At 41.8% G+C, this 23,437-nt stretch overlaps 1 protein-coding gene across 3 annotated transcripts in view; it reads left to right on the top strand.

The window, feature by feature from the left end:
* Positions 1 to 23,437, top strand: part of LOC116429655 (uncharacterized) — a 62,471-nt gene that overhangs the window by 36,156 nt on the left and 2,878 nt on the right. The window contains exons 1-6 of one of the 3 annotated variants that reach the window (XM_076366203.1): positions 7,673 to 7,784; positions 8,363 to 8,793; positions 13,418 to 13,580; positions 15,821 to 15,961; positions 16,796 to 16,920; positions 17,364 to 23,258. In XM_076366203.1, the coding sequence (XP_076222318.1) occupies positions 8,442 to 8,793; positions 13,418 to 13,580; positions 15,821 to 15,961; positions 16,796 to 16,920; positions 17,364 to 23,258 (6,676 nt within the window). In that variant the 5' untranslated portion in view covers positions 7,673 to 7,784; positions 8,363 to 8,441. Of the gene's footprint in view, positions 1 to 7,672; positions 7,785 to 8,362; positions 8,794 to 13,417; positions 13,581 to 15,820; positions 15,962 to 16,795; positions 16,921 to 17,363; positions 23,259 to 23,437 lie in introns of those variants that run through there. The other 2 variants (XM_076366202.1, XM_076366204.1) reach the window with 2 other exon arrangements.

The following is a 23,437-nucleotide window of genomic DNA, read 5'->3' as shown; positions in this document are numbered from 1 at the left end:
AGTGTCGTTCGCGGAATGTCCTTTAACGACGTCGACGACGACGACCCACGGGGCCTTTTCTGGGCCCCGGGGATAATCGTGCTCGCCAGCGAAGCAAACTCGTTTCCCTCGTCAACATCCTGCGCCGTTAAGCCTGCTACACACGTTCAAACATATTGCGACGCGTACATCGATTACTGGGCTTTATAATACACTCTGCGAAGTATATATAATTCGACATCGACGAATCGGTATCGGGAGCAATTGGCGTCGATGTGGAAACCAAAATTTCGTATAGTCCGGGAAGGTGTGTTTAGGCTTTTTGATCCTTGGGTTAATTTTGTTTAACACGCTCGCTACCAGCGCTTATTTCGGTGACGGTACCCTTAATTATAATATTTTCTTCAATTCAATAAACCTTCTAAACAAAATATTAGAAAAATGAAACTGAAACGAGTTATTCAGCACCTAAATATAATGTAGTTATAATTTCTAATAACGATATCTATAAGATCAATTTCATTTTCATTATGTAAAATATAGGATTACGGCCATCACAAATACGTGACGCTGGTGGCGAACGTGTTAATACATGGATACAGAATAAGATTTTATAATGAATTTTTATTCTATGGGCCGGTAGATAATACAATTTTATAATCAAATTTGAGTCGGTAGATACACAGCTAGATAGATGATAAAAATAGATAACGAAAAATCTAGTCCTCCGAAACCTCTGCAATCACGCCTTCGTCTTTAGATCTATCAACAGAACTTGAAAAATTAGTTCCTCTTGATTAACCACCTATTTCTGCTTAGCCTTTAGTTTATCATTTTTTACAGTTAATGTAGCTCATATTATTGATAGTGATACCGGAGTTGAAAAACGTTGGCGTTGCATGTTAAAGCAAAAAGTCTGCTCACGAAACCTATGGTTCGACGCATGCACCGCAACATGTTTCACCGTGTGTAGGAGGCTTTATGTTCCTCCGTTCGGCCGTGCGTGCGTGCGCCGCTGCCACGAACGGATCCGCTCGCATAAGACTGACCTATACGCTCCGCGCGCGGATTATATAATTTTATTTTTCTTATCTGGATTAGAAACACAGAACGACCAGCCACGCTGTAACCTCTTCTTCGACCATGGACGAGTCTATATTTTCAGCGATTATTTAGCAACGGATGTAATTCCTTCTTGGATTAAGCAATGCTCCAATTTTTCTTTTGTTCCGTGTGAAATTCTCGTTGGTCTCTGTTTTCGTAGAACGTAGGCGCCGAAAGATTTCGACAGATGATCATATACGAACGTATAACCGTAAAAAGTCTGCATTGTGCGGACGGTTCCTTCTATAGGAGCTACGGGTTCCCACTGAAATAGATGTAACCCTTTGGTGCCTCGCTCCAAGTGGCTGGCGTTTACGATAACGCTATTGCACGGTTCTATTAATGCGTTTCATAAATGGAACGGACAAGAAAATGATGGATTTCTTGCTGCAAAGATATCTTGGATCGTTTCACGTGAACCGTTAAACCTTTAATTATTTTTCTATACAACAAGCTAACTTAAATTCCATATCGGCGATATCGAATTTCTATAAGTTTCCTACAAGCAACTTAATTATTCAACTAATTAAAGATCACAACATATGATATACAATTGAACTTCTCATAGCAACTGCTCCAAACACTTCGACAAATCTCCTATCGCTCGTCGTTAAGTTATATATCCGCTATTAATCTTAAACGTACCGCGACCAGTCAAATGACCGGTTTTAACATAGGATTTAAAATTCTGCCTTTTCATTCGTTCATTTAACCTGTACATCAATTCCGATGTTACTAGAATAATCAGACTTTCAATTTTCATTCTTCCTTTTGTTTCTGTTTCCAATAAGAAACACAGATCCTCCAAATTGTTTACGTTTATTTTATAACTACTCATTTGACTGGCCTCGGTGGGAATATGTATAAACAAAGTGTCGTTCAGCTGTAAATTCGCACGACGACGAGTTTCTTATCCCTTGAACCATCCGACAGCCCGTGTTTAGAAAGAGAGAACCACGCGAAATGATCAGCGGCGACCATGTGTCGCAGAACGATCGAAAAATCGATCGGTTAACAGATTAAATTCGCGGCGTGTCGAGTAAACGCGCTATTAAACGATCAATTGCGGTGATAGGGTTGTCCGTGCGCGGTTAATCGCGGAAAAACCGGTAACGGGACGGGAGAAAAATATCGAACGCATCCTTTCCCGGTAGATTATGTCACATGCGCAGAAACGGATCCTGGCGAGAGCAAGCCGACCCCGGCGAACAGGCCAAAGGAGGAGAGGCTCCTTTCCTCCTGAGGACTTCACTCCTGGCCCCGGGGTGAATCAGTCCTTTGTGCCTGGCTCTCTCAGGGTCAACCGCTTTCGGTGCAGTATATGCCTGCAACGTTTACACGTACACGCGCGAACACGCTCGCCCGTCTGACCGTAGCCTATAGGGTGTCTCGGAAGTCGTGAGGAACGATTACCGCTAGATACGGTGGCCCCTGGTTGACTCATTCCACGGCTGTTTCAGACGCTCGAAATGCTCCTAGGATACGTAACACGCGAACGCTAGAATCTCGATTATTCGATTTAATTAGCCGGCACGTGTGCCTTCAGATAAATCGAAACTCGAGAAGAAATTTGGTAAATATGTTTTGTAAGATTCCATCGTGTGTGTTTTTAGGTGGACATCCAAGAATTCGAATTATTGAGTTTTCATTTAGTTCAGATCGTGAATGATTTAGATCACGGGAAATATGTTCGTTAATTCGAGTCCTGGTAGAACTTGATTTTTGGATTTAATTGGGTAGCTGCTCAGATGAAATGGGAGTTTGGGAGACATTTTTTGAGACGTGTTTTTGTACATAAATGATCTAGGCATTCGAATCGTTGTCTGAAGATTGAAAAGGAATCTACGGATTCAAATGGATAAAGAACAAAGTGAATGAATCGCTTTATTTTCTAATATACACTGTCGGTCAAAAGTTTGGAATCGATGTACTGGTTAAAAGAAGAAGTATCGTTTTTGGAGGACAACTTTTACTGGAGAATTTTTGTGTGTGATAAAGGAACATGGACATATGTGTGTTAGTCAAATATAAAGATATATCATTTTTGTTATTTTATTTTATATATTTATGAAATATGTAATTTTTAATTTGTGACGTTACACATCAAGTGATGCCGAACTTTTGACCGGCAGTGTATATTCTATTTAATTTTGAAACTTTTTTCTTCTAGTTGTACGATCTAGAATACTATGCATTGGTTTCCTTCACTTTTAATTTCAACAATTACCTATCATGTCTGTTAACATTCTCTTGTTTCTTTTACGTAATATACGCTTGTGAAGTTGAACACAAATTTTTTTAAACACCCTGTATTTCTTGAAAATCTGTCTCCTCTCTACTCTCCCCAGTTTTTCTCTTATTTAAACGGAATTCGGAAGATCTTCCGGCGAAACCATGTTTTGAAGGGTCCTTTACATAACTCTGATTCGGCGTAGAAAGTTATCCTCGAAAAACGACGTGTTTCGTGATCAGTTCGCGCGCGATTGGACGACTGTCGATGAATTCTCTTACGTACGTTCTCGAGCCAGTGGACGCAATAACGTTCTTAGTTCTTAGACCAACTTGAACCTGCTACTTTGCTGTTCCCTTGAATGTAAAAATATACTTTATCGTTAATAATTTGTTAGCGAGATAAGACAATGTTCACCGCCAACGTTAGATATTGGTTGCAGACAAAGTGCAACCTTTGTGCAACAAGAAACATGAGTTATTACAGCCTGCAGTTATTTATGCTAATGAAACAGCGAAATAAAACATCGCGAGTACCACGGCACAGAGACTTATTAATGCTCACGTGGAAATTAATTGATTCTATTTGAAGATTCTTATGTGAAATCCTTAAATATTTCTTCAAATTGACTATTCAACGATGATTTTCAATTTCTAACAAGCAACAAGTATAACTAAGACTCAAGACAGATAATGTTTAATTGTTTCTCGAAGCTCTACGATCGCATGTCGTTCCGTGCTCGCGGCATCGGTACGAATCGAAAGAGGTTCGTTTCGATGATCAATTTCCATCGGAGTTAGATAACTAAATTGATTCCCCAACGATCCTAATAAAAAGACATTTGACCGGGACAACGATTACTCCGTTGCAGGCCCGGCCTTTTCGAAGCCGAGGCTTATTCTGCGTCGTTTTTTGTACTGTGGCCTTTTTATTCGCGAGACGTTTCAACAAAATCGGGGGAGAAAAAAGGACGGCCGGCCAGGATCGTGACTCTCTTAAAAGAACGGTGGAAGAGTTCGCAGAAAACGAAACGGTTACGAAGAGGGGATTGGCTTAGGCGAAGAAACACGCCAGAAAGAAAACATATTTCGCCGATCAGAAGACTACTTCGAATCGAAGGATTGTGTGCATAGAGGAAGAGTTAATGGTTAATAGATTTTCGGTACAAGTCAAGACGAATGCCAGACTTTTTGTATGTAATTTTGCATACAATTTTGTATGCATAGAAAAACAGTAAATGGTGATAAATGTTAAGTACAAGTAAAAGTAAATGCTAGATGTTTTGTATATAATCTTTTACTAGCACTGGATAGTGAATGGTGGAAAATCTGAAGTAAATTTTGCAAAAAGTTAGCAGAAATTAAGATAAATGGCATAGTAATATTAAATTGAAGTTGCAATAGCATTTGTTTGATGTTTTTAATAAACACTACGTATTATGCATAGAAATTTTAAATATTTACTAGTATTTATAAGCATTTATTTATAACGTCTTTAATAGAAGCTTATATCTGCTTTTATACACACGACATACCAACATTTCCTTTGATAATTGTTAATCGAATAGATCAACATTCTTGCCGATATCTTTAATTATTTCTTGTTTCTTCGGACTCGTTCTCCCTATAAGACGTTGCATTTCGAATGAATTACTTCTGTCTCCTGGGATTTTTAGGAGAAAGAGGTTTGTCTAGGATCCTTGTCTACGATAGTGAATATTATGTTTCACTAGGTGATTGAAGGATATCAGTGTCATTGCCTCGGATGACGAATAAGAAAGAAAATCGAAAAGGACCGTGGACATCCTGTCTCACGGTTCTCACGTCCATCCGACTCATCTCGTGCGAAGATTCAAACTCGCTTCACCGCCGACGTCATACAACTTGAAGTGACGCTAGAGTCTGCAACCGCGATGTTTTGTCGCGAACAGGTTACGGACCTTCGGGCAGATTTTCATTTTCATCCGTTGCTTTTAGGGGAATCAAAACAAGCCATTTCTTACATCGTCTAAGTAGATGCCACATTAAAATACCGGTATTTATCTCCACTGGCATCGTTTGTTTAGGCAACTCTCCGAAGTATTGAAAAAACCGACAAACAGGATTTCTGAGAATATCGAATGTAATCCCGGGAATTATAGTTACGAATGAAACATTATTGAAACGTTATTCTTCTTTCTGTAGTAATTAATGATTGAATACACGAAATTTGAAAATACCATCGATTATGATTTACTGGCAAGTTCAGGGTAACTGTGCATTTCTTATTGTCTTCATTATTCACTTTAAAATGGAAGAAACTAGAAATGTTAGTTTGTTACCCACGTTTTCTCATATTTTACAAATTTGAACACACTGTAGACACCTGGGGATCCCGTGAGCAATACGTTCGTCGCAATAAGTTTCCTGTATTCTTATATTAAATGAATAACCTCATCCGTGTGTACAGTATTCTCTCATACGCAATAATTTGATTGACTTTAAAGACGCCGATCATTCAGCAGTAATCTTATTTGAAAAAATGTCGGAGTACCCTGCGGAAGTGAAGCTGACAAATAATAGCTTTTCCCAATGCAAGCAATTTCCATTTACGCATCTCCGGGCGACGATATTCAGCCTCTTAATAACCCGTCGGCGTAACAGCGATGACCGATAAAAACCCAGTGCTACGCGTTTGGAAAAGCTTATCGCCGCAGATCGTTGGTTGCGCGTTAACACGCGTGGCGCGTTGAAAAATTAGACAAATTAATTAAGCCGAGACACGGGCACCGTGACCGAAACGCCTAAGCTGTAATTACTAATTGTACTTTAGTAATTAGTAGATTGTTAATCTTTATGCAAATATACAAATTTTCGAGAATACAAGTAGAAAAATAGAATTATAATACAAAATGATTTTTCCTAGCAAATATTACGAAAAGTAGTAAATTTCAAAGATTTTTTTATACATTTCTTAATGAATATAATTTCATTGGTTCAAAGGTGGATTTGGGGACATTGGACTTCAAAGGTTTTGTATGTTCCTTCTCATCTCCGATTTCTCGTTTGTATGCACTTTTGCATTGTGAAATTTTCATGAATGAATTAAAATAAGCAGTGTAACTAATTATTAATTAGATAACATTACGTTTCAGTAACACGGACTACGGTTACACGTGTGCGATAATAAGCCTCGCTCTTATTATTTACGTAATCACGATTAATAAGAATGCCACGATTATGCCGGCGCGTCTGGAGCAAACATGGAATGTGTCCCCGGAATATTTTGACGCGGTTTCGTCGACAATTTCCCTCGCGTTTATCACGTTAACCTTTTCCTTCTTCGGAATAACATTTGTTATTTCGACATAGAAATTACGTGTCACGAGATATAGTGTCTTTCTAGACGGCCATAAACATATTTCTCACATCAATCTCGGATTCACGAAGTGCTCGCAATATTTGTCCCGATATCACTGATAAAATGAAATCACGAGATTCTGTTGCGTCGGCATGTTCTCTATAAATATATTATGTATTTGGTATTATTAATATTTACGGTTATACTTAATATTGGGTCATTTCATAAATAATGCAGTTTTTTTATGTGTCTTTCATTTTTTTTAAATAAAGACAAACAAAACTTTTTCAAAGTAAGTATAATATATAGACAGACAATTTATAGATAATGAAGGAGAACAGATTTTAGATTAAAAACTGTATTATAACTGTACTGTAGTTGTAAAAACAATATTTCTCTTGCGATGGCGAGAGAAACGTAAATGGCAATGGATTAAATTGTTGCAGTAGGTGTTTCGTACGATCTTCAGTTATTATATAATTATTTCTACTATCAGATATATTATATTTGACTAATTATTATTGATTACTAATTATTAAATTAATATTGCTTGTATCTACTATAGAAGTGTCTTACAGCTTATATCTTTCTTATTAGTTATGCCACTTATCTTGTTTGTTTTTAGTTTGATACAGATCCTTTTTCTATTTATTATAAATGTAAGTATGAATATCATTGAACTTCTCTGAAAAAATACGCGTGGCGTTGATTGCAACAGAATATAACGTTCGATCTATCGTCACGTACAGCCGGATGGAGTCATAAGAATTATGTTGGCTATAGAAAGTCGAGTTACTCAAATAAAAACAAAAAAATGAAGAACTGTTACTTAAGAATTATTTTTCATCCGTCTCCCACAACCAAACGTGAAACCAGCGCGTTTTTCTTTCTCGTTCATTGATTATGCGAAGAATTTCCGGATCACAGCGCAGACGGTTCGCTCGTAGAAAAAAACACAGATCGCCTTACGTCTAGTTTCACCAACGATAAATTACACACCGCGCGAAATCGGTCAACGAGAACTTCGGCCAATCGACAACGAAGCAGAAACTTCGGGACGATGTTTCCAATAGCCGTTGAACACTGGGATCTTCGGCCGTGGAAAACCTTCTTCTTCTTCTTCTTAATTGTGGTGAATTATGGTCGCGCAATTCATAGAGGAAAAGTGAAACCGCCGAATGCATTCGTTCAGACGAAAACTAGTTTCGATATTTTCGTCATTGTACAATATAACGATTCCATCCTATGAGATGTGTGAAATAAACGGTAGCCTCGAAAATAACTTGAACACTTTGTCTTCTTAATGTGCAAATGTTTCAATTCATTGCATACTTTGATTACTTTATTGCTTCCATACGAGTGCATTGACACTAGAATTACCAAGCAGTAAAATAGTTTTTTCAGTTTTTTTACAGAATCCATTAAAGTGAAATTACTAAGATTCTAATTGATTCGCATTCTAACTCGAACGTTACTAGACCAACTTGTTAAGTAATTTCTCACAGAACATCCTAAATCTTCTTGCAACACTTACAAAACAAGAAAGACAGAAACGGACCATTTCAAGTCGTCTAGTAACCGTAGCATCAAAATTAGTTACCAACCAATTTATTACACTCGTGTTCTATATACAATATCAGCAGTATCTACTCGATTAATCAAATGAAATATCTAATAGTCATTTTTTTTCAATTTCTGTTTGTCAAACAGAATCGATACGCATGAGAGTCGATCGCGGGCCAGTATTATCAGGTGAGGGCCCAGCAGCTTCCGGCGACGCAGTTATAAGATGTCGGTAGCCGATGGTATGGACAATCCGGCGTTCGCCAGCGAAGAGGACTCCGCCACCGAATCGAAGGTGGATGGGGGCCAGCAGCAAGTGACCTCGGACCAGGATCGCAAGTTGGCGGCGGAGAGCGCGCCGGTTGAAAATGGCCACCAGCGATCGTTCGTGTCGCAGCAATACGTGGAACCCGGAAGGACCAGTCCGGATCCGCATTACAAAACGGAAACGAAGATAGAGCTGCCCGAGAGCAACGACAAGACCGTCGTCGAGCCGAAGATGAACGGGGTTCACGGGAACGGGAACAACAATGACGCCAGTTTCCTTAACAATAGCGTGACCAGCGTTCAAATGAACGGTAAGTATCGATTAATCGAACGTGTCGATATGTAATAACGTATTAATATAGTAACAACAGTTTCGATAGTAGACATTTTCGTTTACACTGCATTGAACAAAATTGGAATTGATTCATTTAAACGATATTAACAATAATATTAATATTACTATAAATACATTAGAAAATATAATACTAATACAGATTACTAATAATACAAACTACTCATCTCTGGAATTTGTGATAATATATTTAAACATCATAATGCGATGAAATAATATATATGGTAAATACAATTGAGTCCTATTAATCTGCTACAATTCTAAGGAACATAGATTCCTAATAAGCGCTTTCTTGCCCTCCTTTTACGAACGTAATTTTAACGTCATCGCTTTATCGTGAAGAATAGAGATATTAATAACAGAAGGGAATATTTTCGTTGACACGACAGGTCAGAAAAATCCACCGGTTCACCGAATATATCCAAACATGGCGGCGTTAACAAGCAACACGAAAGTTGAACGGGACTATTACCCTCCATTTTATAACACGTTTCGAGAAATTCTTTTAAGGGGCACAGCGTACGAACCGAGGAGCAAAAAAGATTGCGTTTTACGTAAGCGACAGGCCGCGGACGTTTACAGGGGAAATTCTACGGGACAAAAAGCTATCGCGACAACGTCGACACGTTTATTGCAGTTTTCCTCTCCTTCGATATTCCCCTCCACGCCTCGGCTCACGGAAAAAGTAAGAAAGCTGCTGCGTGTGATGTAAAACGTGCCGGGGACCGATCGGACTTTGTGTACCCGTGGTTTCCGATAGACTGCGACAAATGATCGCAACGAATTGCGTAAACTCCTGCTCGTTTGCGTTCAATGAATAATGTAACGCGTTGCACCGTGGAAACCCGCGAAGACTTTACGGTTCAAATATTAATTCTATCGAGAACTGAGATTCAAGATCGTTTTGTCATTTTTAATCGCATGAAATCGGTTTGCTCCTTGTTGGTTCGATTTTTTTTAACTCGAATTTATCTTCTGTTCACATACATATTGGGTCATCCCATAGACAATACGGTCTTTTACATTCCCTTTATTTTTAAAAATAGAGATAAGCAAAACTGTTTTTAATCTAAAACATATTCTCCTTCGGTGTCTATACAATGTCTAGCTACAGGTTAGAATTACTTTGAACAAAGTTTTGTTTATCTTTACATTTAAAAATGAAAGAAATACAAAACGCTGCATTATTTATGGGATAACCCAATAAAAACGAGAAACTTTCACTACAGAGAATGCGATTGTAAAGGTTTTTCTCAATGTTCAAATGGATATGAGTCTGGATCAAGGAGCACGCTGAAACTGTGAAATAAAATTGAAATGGCAACCATAGTTTCTATTGTACAGCTAATGTTGGTTCTCACAATTTCAAAGTAATCTTTATGCATGTCTGAGAAACTTGAAAGCGCAAAATTGCAGAGAACGCACACGAAAGAATATATGCAACATTTCAAGAGTAATGTTTCATATAACATTCCTTTGGAAGAGTCATTTCGTATCATAATTCTGTTTTCCCCATTACCTATGTTTTTAAACATCCGAATTTGCATAAAGATCTACAGTTCACTGAGGATCACCTTCGAACAACGAATGTTGCGATTTTCGCACGTTAATTATTATAATGAGGAACAAACCACTTTGCGCATGTCGGTCGTTCGAAACGGTCGGGCTGAATGAAAAGGATCCGTTTGAGAGCGCGTACGATTCGAAAGTCAAGCGGAACGTGTAGAAATAACAGACGTTGCTGAAATCTGCGCCGATCGCACGATTTTACCAGATATGATCGGGACGAGCCGAACTTTCGATCGTTAATTACTACCACCACCAGCGCGCCGAGAAAAAGTCGTTCGAGGTCGGTGAAACGCAGAAAGTGTGTGGACTGGCCCTCCGCGCGATGGTCAACCTTAAAGAGAAAGAAAAAAAAATATACTTTTACGTCCGTAACAATGGCCGCCTAAGCATTCCTGAAACGACCGTTAGCAGTACTCGGTTTCATCTTTATTTCGCTTTATTGCGACTTTCCACATTGAATTTTTATCTGTCATAAAACTCATTCGATCGGTCCCCGTGAATCAGAAGATACACTGTGGAACAAATTTTGACCTATGTTAGTTTTTGCAATAGCCACTATGTAATTCTTATAGAGTTCCTTACCCTAAATACGAATCCGAAAACCAAATTGCTGGGTCAGGTCCAGTTTTCGAAAAAACTGGGATTTTGTAAAAACGATCGAATTTTTCAGAAAATCAAGTGTTATGTGAAAACTAAAAACGATAGGCAGTTAAAATTTGTCGCAAAAAATAAAGAAGACTTGCCCGATCACGTAGCTATAAAAATTTTGAATTTTGCGTATCATTAAATGTTTGTAAACGGTGATCAAAGTTTAAAAAAAGGTAGATGCGCGTACTTTGTATGCACTTCTGTTACATTTCTACGAAAAGTGGGTTAGCCAGCACGAATTTGTTGTGCACCATTGGATTCTGCAGACATTTCTGAAGAGGAACCTCCCCGTGGGAAGCGTGACATCGGTTTTTCTTTAGGACAGGGTAAGAAAATGTCCGCGAACGGAACTTTCGCGCCACACGGCCATCGCTCGCCGGCCACAGCTATGCAGGGCCGTGACTACGCGCTGTATAGACCTGGATACCGGTCACTTCTTATATGTATACATAATGTTTAATTGTTTTATAAATTTTCATCATAGTTATGAGAAAGCTTTTCACGATCATTCCGTTTTAAATAGTTTGCTGTTTAATATGTGAATACACATATACGAGTAATATTATTAACTAAACCTACCTAATTTTAACCAACAAATTTTAACTGCCTATCGTTTTTAGTTTTCACGTAACACTTGATTTTCTGAAAAATTCGACCGTTTTTACAAAATTCCAGTTTTTTCGAAAACTGGACCTGATCCAGCAATTTGGCTTTCGGATTCGTATTTAGGGTAAGGAACTCTATAAGAATTACATAGTGGCTATTGCAAAAACTAACATAGGTCAAAATTTGTTCCACAGTGTAATCTAAGCATAAAAATGTTGTTTCGACTAAGGAGGATGGAAAGTTTAAATAATTATATATTAACTCGTTAATACGTAGACCAGACTATATATTTCGCGAATTCCGTCGTAAAGCAAACCTCGATTTAGAGAATTTGATTTTAATCGATATTAGAAACGGAAGTCTAATTTTATGGCACCGATCATTCGGGTCTTCGACAAATATAATTTGACTCGTATGATCGCGGTTACAATTTAGATGTGAGGTGGGATTCGCGTTTAATGGAAGGAGTAATGAATTAAGTGAAAAATTACTGGTTACGTTAGCTACAGAGAAACGTGCCGCGGTATATATGCAAGTCAGGCAAGTATTCCTATCGTTCGTGATACACGGTAATTGAATTCTAATATTCCCGGGCAATATATTTCTCCTTACATAACAAGGTCGAAAAACCGACATCATCGGGAATATATTCTACTCGAGGAGCGTTACGTGCGATCTTTTTATAGGTCTGCGATGGAGTAACGAGCACAGTGTCCTGTTTAGCTTTGCTAGATTCTCGTAAACAATCCCCCAGAAACTGCCATCGCAATAAACTTCTTACCCTGTTAATCGGTTCTGACAAGTATACTCGTCATTAGTGTTTATCTTCATTTTCGGTCTTCTTATTTATTTCCTCGGAGCTCGTAATAACCGTAGGCGTGTGAATTGAATCACAATTGTGTTTTCCGTGATACGAATCACACGAGATCTTTGTCACTCTCGTTTTCGTGTGACCGAAGAAGCATACTCGGCGAAACAATCTTGTTAATAAAGAAATGGTTAAACAGAATTAATCTGAAGAATTTTTATTGAATTTATTATTTCACGTAGGATCATCCTCTCCCCACTTGTGCCACTGACACATAGTAATTTGCTTACGCGTTAACAGTTAACGAACAAAAGAACAGTACGAATGTAATTAAAATGTCGTTCATTAATCAGAGAATTAACCTAATCAAAGTTTTCTTTAAGGTCGGCATGATAGACTAGGTCTAGACCGAAAATCCAGTTACGTGGTAAAAAATAGTGAAAAATCAATTGAAATGTCTATTATTATGTTATCAAGGAATTACCCTAAGATTAATTTGCCTCATAAATTATCGTTGGAAATCAGGTAGTTTCTCTTAAGATCCAGGTGTTAGGCTAGGTCTAGGCCGAAAATCCAGTTATGTACTAAAAAATAGTGAAAAATCAATCTAAATGTCGATCATTACGTTATCAAAGAATTATCCTAACGAGAGATTAATACGCCTCATAAATCGTCGCTGAAAATTAGGTAGTTTTTCCTGATGTCCAGGTTTTAGGCTAGGTCTAGGCTAGCCGTAAGTTGCCCAAGCATTACCGGTTCCCCCCGGCAAGCGTGGCCGACCGGTCTAGGGTTAAAACGCAGTCTTCGCCGTTTTCCAGCGATGCTAGGGGGCCGTTGATTAATTTATGCAAGGAATGAGACACGACTCGCGGCCAAAAAACAGAAACCGGTTACACCCTCGTGCGACACCGGCGCCGGCTACCTTATTAAACGATTTCCCGTTTTCCCGCAGACACTGGGAAGAAGGAGCAGATCGAGGCAGTGAACTTGGAGCTGGTCTCGATGAGGCCGTACGCCGGCAACAATCAGACCAAGGGCCAGGAAGCATGCGAAGTGCCGGCCGATCCCTACGAGGAGTACTTCGTGCCTGTGAACGAGCATCGGAAGTACATCAGGTAAACGAATCGACGATCCATTGTTCCAAATAACTCGACGATCGCCTAGTAATTATACTCGTCTGTGTGTTCTCTTGGCTGTTTGTTAACTGTCGTATTAACTGTCCATTGTTCACCAGCCCGGCGGGTAAATGTAGGTACTTACACAAGATCACTTGGGTTTTTGGCGGGAAAACATTGTGAATACCGAAAACCTTGTCAAACTCGTCGATCCCTTGTTCGATTATCTTCGCGATTGTGCTCGTCTGGTTTAGTTTACTATTAACCCTTTGCATTAGGAGGCCACCACTTGATTTGATACAGTGAAATTATCAAATTCAATATTTCATATTGAACTTAGTATAACGTTTCGCCACGCGAAATATTCGAATAGAGTAGCTTTGTTCTTTGATTTACGTGTGAATTAAGTTAGGTTTCAATAAACATTGTTTATATCTCGTAGGAAAATGTTGAATACCTCCAGTAAAAAACTTCAAATGGTAATATGTGTGAATCTCATTATGCCGATCCGATTTCTTGTCTTTTAAAGCAGCATAACTTTCATAGGTTATTGATTGTTAAGCAGTCGAAAAGCCAGTTAATAGGTTTTCAGTAGGTTAAATGTGTTAATTTGCAATAACGCGATGTCCGTCGTACATATACATTTAACTTGAAGGTAGAATATTGATAATAGCAGAATAATTTTTCACTTCGGCCCACGCGCAGTAAATGACGTTGATCTTTATTAAATCGAGCCAGAAATCTGCAGTACGAGTCTCGCGTATACGGCAAAGGGTTAAAGAAAATGCGTCTTAATTGTTGAAAGAGACCTGTTAATGCGATACTGATGAAATTATCGATGAAATAGAACCACCGACAGAATACCCGTTGTCAGAGAATCCCGATTGCAAAGAATGATTGACGCAAGGATTGCAGATAGTTCGTTCCTTTCTCGAATTAGCCAAACGTTCCAATTCGCACTCCAGGGTAATGTAAATGCACCGACGTGAAGGAAATGAAAAAAAAAAAACATAAAATGGCGCACAGAAGCGGAACGAACGAAGGTCCTCAGACGTTGCGAGGATACGTTCACCGATGGAAGGGCTTGCGACACGGACGTGTCACAATGTTCCATAGGAAAATGCACGAGTGGCCGTCTATTGCAAAAATGACCGTCATTCGTCGAGCCGAGCGAACGCTCGAGGTAGAAGCGAAAAGTTTGCGTGTGCCCCGAATCGTTTCGCAATTCGGCGAGCCTTGGGTTCAATGATTTCGAACGCTCTACGATCGTCCTAGCGAAAAAAACGAATGCGAACTTCGTCAAGAATGCAAAGAGAAAAATCTCCAAGTATTCTCCGAGAGCTGGATCGTGTAGCATAGTTATTCATTTATTTGTTCTTCGTTTGTTTCTAACAGACAGAATCGAAAACAATCCGAGTGCTGTTCGAAGGCTTTAGGAAAATGCTACTCTAGAGTGTGAATGCTGTTCGTCTAATCCATACGGCGCGACGAAAGCGAAACTGAAAGTTGAAACAGTCGGATAGACGAAGTGATTGGAATCGTAACGTGTTTTGCAAGGTTGCGGAAGTTTATTACTGATCAACTTGCTAGAAACTAAATGCTAGTTTGTCTGTTCGCAACAGCGCAGTGCACCGGGCAATAGTCGATGCGGAATCGTCGCGCGGAGCACATACGCATTATTTATTGATAATTTTTAATTAATAGTAGGTAATCCTCTTCAGTAAATTGTCCAGTACATTGGTCTCTCCGCCTTGAATATATTCAAATGCTCTAATTAACCAATATCTCGAACTTGAAATACGAGTATATATTCTTATTTTACCATTAATTAATGGTAAGTTAATGCTATTATCTCCATTTCACAGTTTCCTCTATATAAATGAAAACCTCTAGCTGTACAATAATCTCTATCCTAACCCAGTGTTCTCACCATGCATTGAAATCACCAATGTCTGTTCAAAATTCGAATTTATATAGAGAAAACTTCGAAAATGGAGTTGGCGTACGTTCAATTTGAACGTGATTTCATTAGATTTCAACCATTGAAACGTTGAACCCAGAGTTTCCGAGTCTGCTTTCGCGAATCGTATTTGCTCCGAGCGACAGCAGTCGTCACAGTGATACACTAGATCCACGTACCTCACCGCAGCTGATCGAAAGTCGCCGATCACACCCGCCCTCCCCCGTTTGCCCACCTGAGTAGAGAGTTAGACGGTGTTTTCTGTTGTCACGGTACCTAGCAGGGGTCCCGAGGCCGAGGTTGAAACAACCGTGGCTGGAGTGCGTTTTGATTTGGGCCCCGGCGTCGGCCGCGAGGGACTCAGCCTGAGAGACCCCGCCGCCGGACTGGTCGACTATTCCCACTGGCTGACAGCCCTCAGGTACATTGACGGATGCTTTCGTGGATGAGCGAAAAGCTGGGAAGGAGAGGCTACTCGATGTTATACGATGAACGGTGGATGCGCACGATCGCGAAAAACTAACCCGCTGCTTCTTACTTGCTCTTTTTTGTTGGTCGATTTGTACGGCTGAGCCTGATGTCTGATGGATGGAATGCGAACATCTCATGACCTTTCCTATCACGATTATTGCACCGTGACGACATATATACATCCCTTAGAGACACGTGGACACGCCCACAGCGAAGAAGAATCTCGTTGTTCTTTTTTTCTCTTTTTTTTTCCGTCGATCGCGAACGAACCCGCTTCATCCGAAGAAAACGGACCTGCGAACGCAAACGGGAAGCGTGTCTTCCAGACGCTTAGGGGTTCCGCACGTCCCTGGTAGTCTCTACACAGGTGAACAAATCAATGAAAAACGGTTCACAACACCGCGTCATCAGGCAGACATCCCCCTCCCACACATGGACACTGATCACAAGCATTCTGTAAATGGTACCATCGCTTCAGTCCAGTTTCGTCATCGTGCGGACAGACTTCGATAGACTCATGACACAGGGCGAGGCGCGTGGTCGTGCGCGAGGAACGTTTAGATCGGACGACTAGATGCTCACGATGCATACGAGGTCTTAGAATGGTGTCTGTTGTTCGTCTAGGAAAGCTTCTAATACCATGGCTGACCGCTGAGGAACGACTACGATATTTACAAGCACAGTGCTGTACAAATTACGCTTATTTTTGGGTCCAGGATGAGGGTGAACGGACGTGAACGAAGACGCCGTTTTTTCGTTAATTGTTTGCCATGTTGTGTTGCAGGGGTGAAAAACTGTACGTGACGAAGGACAAACGGTCCAGGAGCTCGTACTGGAGAAGGATGGCCTGCTGGGGCTGCGGTTTGCTGGTTCTGTTGGTCGCCGTCATCATTGCCATTCTGGCTGCGAGTAAGAATCGCTTTTCAATTATTATTAGTACTATTAATGTCTCTGATAAAGCAACGAGAAACTCGAGTCTTTGCGTAAAAGATATTTTGATTAATCGCGTCGTAAAGTCTTCTGTGAAAAATATTCCGACCGATAAATCTTTGTGGATAATTAATTAGACGACCGGTTCCTCGAATTTCAATGAATTCGAGGAAACGTGATATTGCATAATATGCAAAGGACATTCATTTCAAGGCATTCGGGTCGCATTGATTTTAAAAGTCAAACTTCAAAATTCATTCACTTTCTCTTCAACATTCATGAGAAATAATATACATGATCATTCTTAAGAATATCCATCTTTCGAAAATTTCTTGTAAGATTCCTTACAATTCCTTATGAAAAGCATTCTTGTGTGCACCTTGTCAAGAGAAATACACAATATATAATTAACTTCGTTGCAGCGGGTGTAATTCTCACGCAAGAAGCCTCAGAACCACTGGAGAACCTGCAGCAGACCAATTCCCGACAGTTCGGCGACGTGCGGGCCGCGGGCAGCCAGGAATACGTAAAGGACCCGCCGACGAGTCCGCCGCCTGCGACTTCGACTTTTCCGCCGTGGCCAACGACGGACGAAAGCATGTACAAAAACGTGCCGAGCGCTCTCGACGGGATGATGCAGCTCAACGAGTTCCGCTGGAATGAGGACCTACGCGATAGCAAGTCTAGAATGTACAGACAAGTCTCCTCGGAGATCGAAGAGGAGCTGAAGAAGATGCTGCGACCGGCCGACAACTACACGATAGTGAGAGTGTACAGCATAAATGAACAAGGACGCGTGATGTTTAGGATAAGTTATCCGCCGCAGTCGGCGGCCGAAGAAACGCAGCGTAGCATCGAGGAATCGTTGCAGAAGAACGGCAATATGATCGGGCAGTACCATTTGAGCCGGTTGACGGTGGGCAACCTCCTCGACGAGTGTCAGATCGAGAATAATGGATGCTCCGACCACTGCGAGTACAATTATTCCGCCAGCGTGTTCGTGTGTTCTTGCGCCCACGGGAAAACGTTAGACAGCGACGGAAAGCGTTGCACCGACAAGAATGACTTGAGCAACGTCGAGATGGACGACGAGGTACCGGAAACCAGCACCAAAGTGGTTCACTACTACGAGCAAGGCAGGAGTCAAGGACCAAGAACGCAATACGAACCCAGACGACCCTTGGAGACGGAGGTTACGACTGAAGAGAATCAGGTGATCAGGAACGAGAGTGATCATGTGCACTGGGTGCACGATCACTCGGGACACTTCCATGCTGAACACATTACGGAATCCAGTAAACCTGAGCCAGAACCTTCATCCGAGCCGGAACCTTCGTCCGAACCGGAACCTTCGTCCGAACCGGAACCTTCGTCCGAACCGCAGCCTTCGTCCAAACCGGAACCTTCGTCGGAACCGGAACCTTCGTCGGAGCCGGAACCTTCGGCAGAACCAGAAGCTTCGGCAGAACCAGAACCTGCCGCTGAACCAGAACCTGCCGCTGAACCAGAACCGGCCACTGAACCAGAACCTTCAGCGGAACCAGAACTCTTTGTAGAATCGGAAGTTGTAATGAAACCGGAACCCTCAGCGGGACCAGAGCCTTCTGCAGAACCGGAACCTTCTGCTGAACCAGAACCTGTCGCAGAACCAGAACCTTCTGCTGAACCAGAACCTGTCGCAGAACCAGAACCTTCTGCTGAACCAGAACCTGTCGCAGAACCGGAACCTTCTGCTGAACCAGAACCTGTCGCAGAACCAGAACCTTCTGCTGAACCAGAACCTGTCGCAGAACCGGAACCTTCGGCAGAGCCAGAAACTACAGTGGAACCAGAGACTGTAACCGAACAAAAACCTATAGCCGAATTGGAACATTCAGTGACACCCGAACCTTCTGCTGAACCAGAACCTGCAGCAGAACCAGACACATCAGTGAAACCTGAGCCCTCTGCAGAGCCAAACCCTTTGGCAGAACCAGAATCTTTAACTGAAGTAGCACCTTCAGTTGAACCGGAGCCTTCAGCGGAGGCAGAACCTATAGCTGAACCTACTTTCCCCAAAGAACCAGAACTTTCCACTGAACCTTCACCAACTATACAACCTGAACACGTAACAGAACCCGAGCATTTCACTGAACCCGAACCTACTACTGAGCCAGAACCTTCAGTAGAACCTAAACCTACTCCTGAACCACATCCTACTGAAGTCTCTGCAGAACCTAGTCCATCAGGTGAACCAATACCTTTCCTTGAATCTGAACCTGTCACTGAACCGAAACCCCTAGGCTATGAATCTGGTGAACCTAAAATGACAACTATGCCATCCGTGGAGTCAGAGTCTTCAACGCAAATAGAATTCCAACAGGATAACGTTGAAATGACTCATAACATTGAGGATCACACCATGAAGCCAAAATTTGCTAGTGATCAGATGTCGTTTGACAAAGAATCCTCCACTGAATCTGTGTCCAATAAAGGTGGGTTCATTACTGAATCACCTCTTACTGAATCTCCGATGGAATCTACCACTATGTCTCTTGAAGATGACAGTGCTAAGCCCGGTGATTCTACGAATATGGAGCTAGAAACTACTACACTTCCAACATCAGAGGAAGTTGCAAAGAACGAAGTGACCACTGAACACCTGGCAAGTGACGATACGCCTTTACCAGTAATCCCTTTGATGGTAGAGCACGAGGAAGATAAAACGTCGAATCGATCGTTCCCTGATGATCATGCAGAACCGACTACGCCAGCCATTGATGCAACTATGAAGGAAATGGAGGACGAAGAGAAATCGGTGACAACGAGTCCTATTGATGATAATCATGGAACTACTGAAGTTAACACATCTCAGGACGAAGTTACGGAGCATACTATGATGAAGGCAGATAACCCGGAATCAGCAAACACCGAGGCTTCGAATTCTGTTTCACCGTCGACTATGAAACCCATAGTTTCTGAAGAGACTAGTACGAACTTGAATATGGAATCCGAGACAACACCTGGTCCAATGGACGCTATGCCTGAGAACATAACCGAATTAAGTTCTATAGCAGACGCCAGCACTACTGAGACTTTAGAGCAGGCTAAAGTAAAAAACACCTCAGAGAGACCTGCAAACGTCGAATCATCTTTGACACAATCTGAGACGAATCTACACGACACGAACGAGACCAATGTCATTGAACACATGCCAACAACAGTGTTCCCCAAGTTGCCAAAGAATTTCGGTCAAAATGTCGAACCTTTGATAGAACCGCTCAAAAATGAGACCGAGGAACACATTATGCTTATACCGAAAGAGGAACCCGCCGAAATAGAAGATCCTCACGCAATTATTCCTCAATTAATTCCTGAACAGAGCATCAAAGCTACAAATGGCTCTTCACTGGAAGCTACCACGGAGGAGACCAAGGTTGAATCTACAACTGAGAAGACTGAGCTAGTTATGAGTCATTCCACAAGTCATCCGGATGAGAATATTGTGTCCATAGGCGACTCAATTCGTTATGAGGACAATATGGATCATTCTACCAATCATCCACTGCATCCTGTGGTGTATCCCGAGAACACAGTTGATCATGGCCTCGGTATCACCGAGAAATCCGACGCAGGTTACAATAAACATATCGATGACATGTCTCCTTTCTTGCCAGATGTTCAGAAAGAAAAGGAAGTGAAGAAAGCGCCTAGGCTGGACAAGGACGAGCAAGACTTGCCGAATCCTTTCGATGGATACGTGGAAGACGTGATCACGGACAAGCCTATCGTAGATCACAGAACCACTGAGCATAGGGTAAACGAAACTGATTTGAAGGACTTGATAAACGACGTACACCCAGAGATACAAGACAGCAAGCCAGTTAGCGAAGATGAAAGTAACAAAGTGAACCATTCTGAACCTAAGGATCAAGAAAGTCCGGTGAAAGTAATAACTGACGTTCTTAAGATCAACGAGACATTGACTGAAACTCAAAATGGTCTGAGTGCTTACGATGTCATTAACAAACCAGTTAACGACGATGTGAATGCAGATTTTTCCGTGGAAAATGAAGAAGCTTTAAAAGTGGTGCCGCTGGAGGAGCAATTCAAGGAGACAACGGTTAAGTATGATGACAACAAGGAAAATTCCGAAGCAACAACGGACACAACGACGAAAGAAGCAACGCACGATAAACATTTGGAAGAAACAACTGCTAGCAATGTGACTGCTTCGGAGAAACTGGAAGAGAACGCTGTGGAGGATCAATACAATGATATCAATGACGACAAGGAGCTGAGCAAGGATAAAGGAACCGGAAGACTACTTGCAGATAATATAAATTCAGTGCAAAATGATGAGAAGAAATCGTCGAAGCTAGCTGACACATCTACTCAAGCGAACGTTGCTGTGAATGATACCGAAACTATGGCGACTACTATTGCCAGTGTTGCTGACAAACACGTGGAAGATGCTAAATTGACCACGCAGATACCGGTATTACCAATGGAGATACAGCAGGAGATGTCCACGACTGAAAAAATCGACAGCACGACAGTGACCGAAGAGACTATCCGCAAGGACAATGACACAGAACCGAGTGTCGCGCATATAAATCCGGAAAAAGAAGACGTCACGACGACCCAAGCTCCAACGACTCATGTGAACACAGTGGAAACGAAAACTACTGCTCAGGTGCCAATACTGCCTGAAGAATTGCAGACTACGGAGAGTGATCCAATGCTGACTACATCTACTGTACAACCGGATGCTGAAAAGATCAACCTGCAGAATACCGACGACAGTTCACAGCCATCAAAATCGATTGACAGTGTTAACAGTGCGAATAAAACCGAGGACTTGATAAGCAATTCCGAACAACACGAGAACAGAACGGATGATCTGCTAACCAGCGCAGTGGAGCATTTAGGCAGCAGGAACATTAATGGCAGCTGGTCACAGATAGATGCTCCGAATGTTAATCAGACTGACGAGGAAAACGTGACTGTTGCAATCGTGACGAGTACCGACGAGAACGCGAAGCAAAACGAATCAATGTTGAACGAGACTGTAACAGAGAATCCAATGATTCTAGAAAATCGTGCGAATGTGACTGAGAATAATGCTACCAAAATGGCGGACAGTCCCAGCACAACGGAGGATGTAAGACCAGTTACCGAGATTGTCGAGGATGATACGCCATTGATATTCAATTATAGGACGTTGTTCACCACAACACCGAGAGTCGCGTTGCCTGACTTGGACGTAGGAGAACTGTCCGAGGAAGATTTGAAAGTAATTCCGTTGGAAAAAAGTTTGGAGGTTAAAAAGAAATCCGTGGACAAAAAGCTGGTCGATAAGTACAAGTACAAGAAGGAAAAGGAGCTCAATCTAGAAGCTAACGGAGAGGAAAACGTGGTGACAGATCTTCCGAATCCTACGACGTTAGTTCTAACCGAAGCTCCTGAACCTGTTACCGAAAAGATTTCGGATCAGATTTCGACTAATGTGGATATTCCACAGGAAGATTCTGCCGTGTCGAAATTGAAGATCACGGAGACCACCAGTGGATCTAATCAGACATCAAATTCCGAAATAGAGAACTTCGGTAACAAAACCGGCGCAGTGGAATCCAGCACCACGAAGAAACACCTGAGCTTCATTCCCGTTTCGGAAGAAATAAATGAACCGGAGCCAGTTACCGAGCCTTACATCTACTTCCCGCGGCTGAGCCTAAGAAACTTTACGACAGAAGCTCCGTTGGCAGCTAGTGAATCACCGAGCGAAGGACACACCGTAATTGAGGTGGGAAAAATTACCGACTCGGATGAGACGAAAGCGAACGGGGCAGGTTCACAGGCCGCGACGGTTGCCGGCCAATCATATGTTACCTCGCTCACGCAGGAAGCAGACGTAAATCAAGTTGCGAAAGGGCAAAGTGTAGACACGATCGTTTTGCCGACCGCGCAAACCAAATTGCCGGATACCGTGACCGCAACCACCAGTCATATTGACGTTTCTTCCCTGAATCTGCCGCCTAACGTGGTGTTCTCGAAGTGTACCGCGGGCCAGTTCCAATGCGTCAACGGTACGTCCAGGGACGGTGCGTATTGCGTAAAATTATCCGCGAAATGCGATTCGGAAAACGACTGCTCAGACGGCTCGGACGAGTTTGATTGCGTGGAGCAAGGCTGCCCTGGAAATTTCCAGTGCGCAAGCGGTCAATGTCTAAAGAGGGACCTCGTGTGTAACAAGATCCTCGACTGCGACGACGGCAGCGACGAGAAAAACTGTGATAAATGGGAATGCCAGCCCGATGAATTCCAGTGTCCTAGCGGTGAGTTCTCGTTACGTCGCGTTCATTATGCGGCCAATCATTAAATGCAAATTGGAATATCGAATTAAAGAGGTGAAAGGAAAAACGAGCGGACTGGATGTTAATGGGGCTGCTTTGAATATTAATAGACCGGTCTTAGAAGCAATTATAGTAAATGTTCGAAAGGGGTAATAAAGAGC

This window comes from Nomia melanderi, chromosome 3 (assembly GCF_051020985.1).
Source record: "Nomia melanderi isolate GNS246 chromosome 3, iyNomMela1, whole genome shotgun sequence".
In the NCBI taxonomy this organism is placed as follows: domain Eukaryota; kingdom Metazoa; phylum Arthropoda; class Insecta; order Hymenoptera; family Halictidae; genus Nomia; species Nomia melanderi.
Note: the sequence above shows the minus strand (reverse complement) of the source record. Positions and strands in the feature narration are given on the sequence as shown.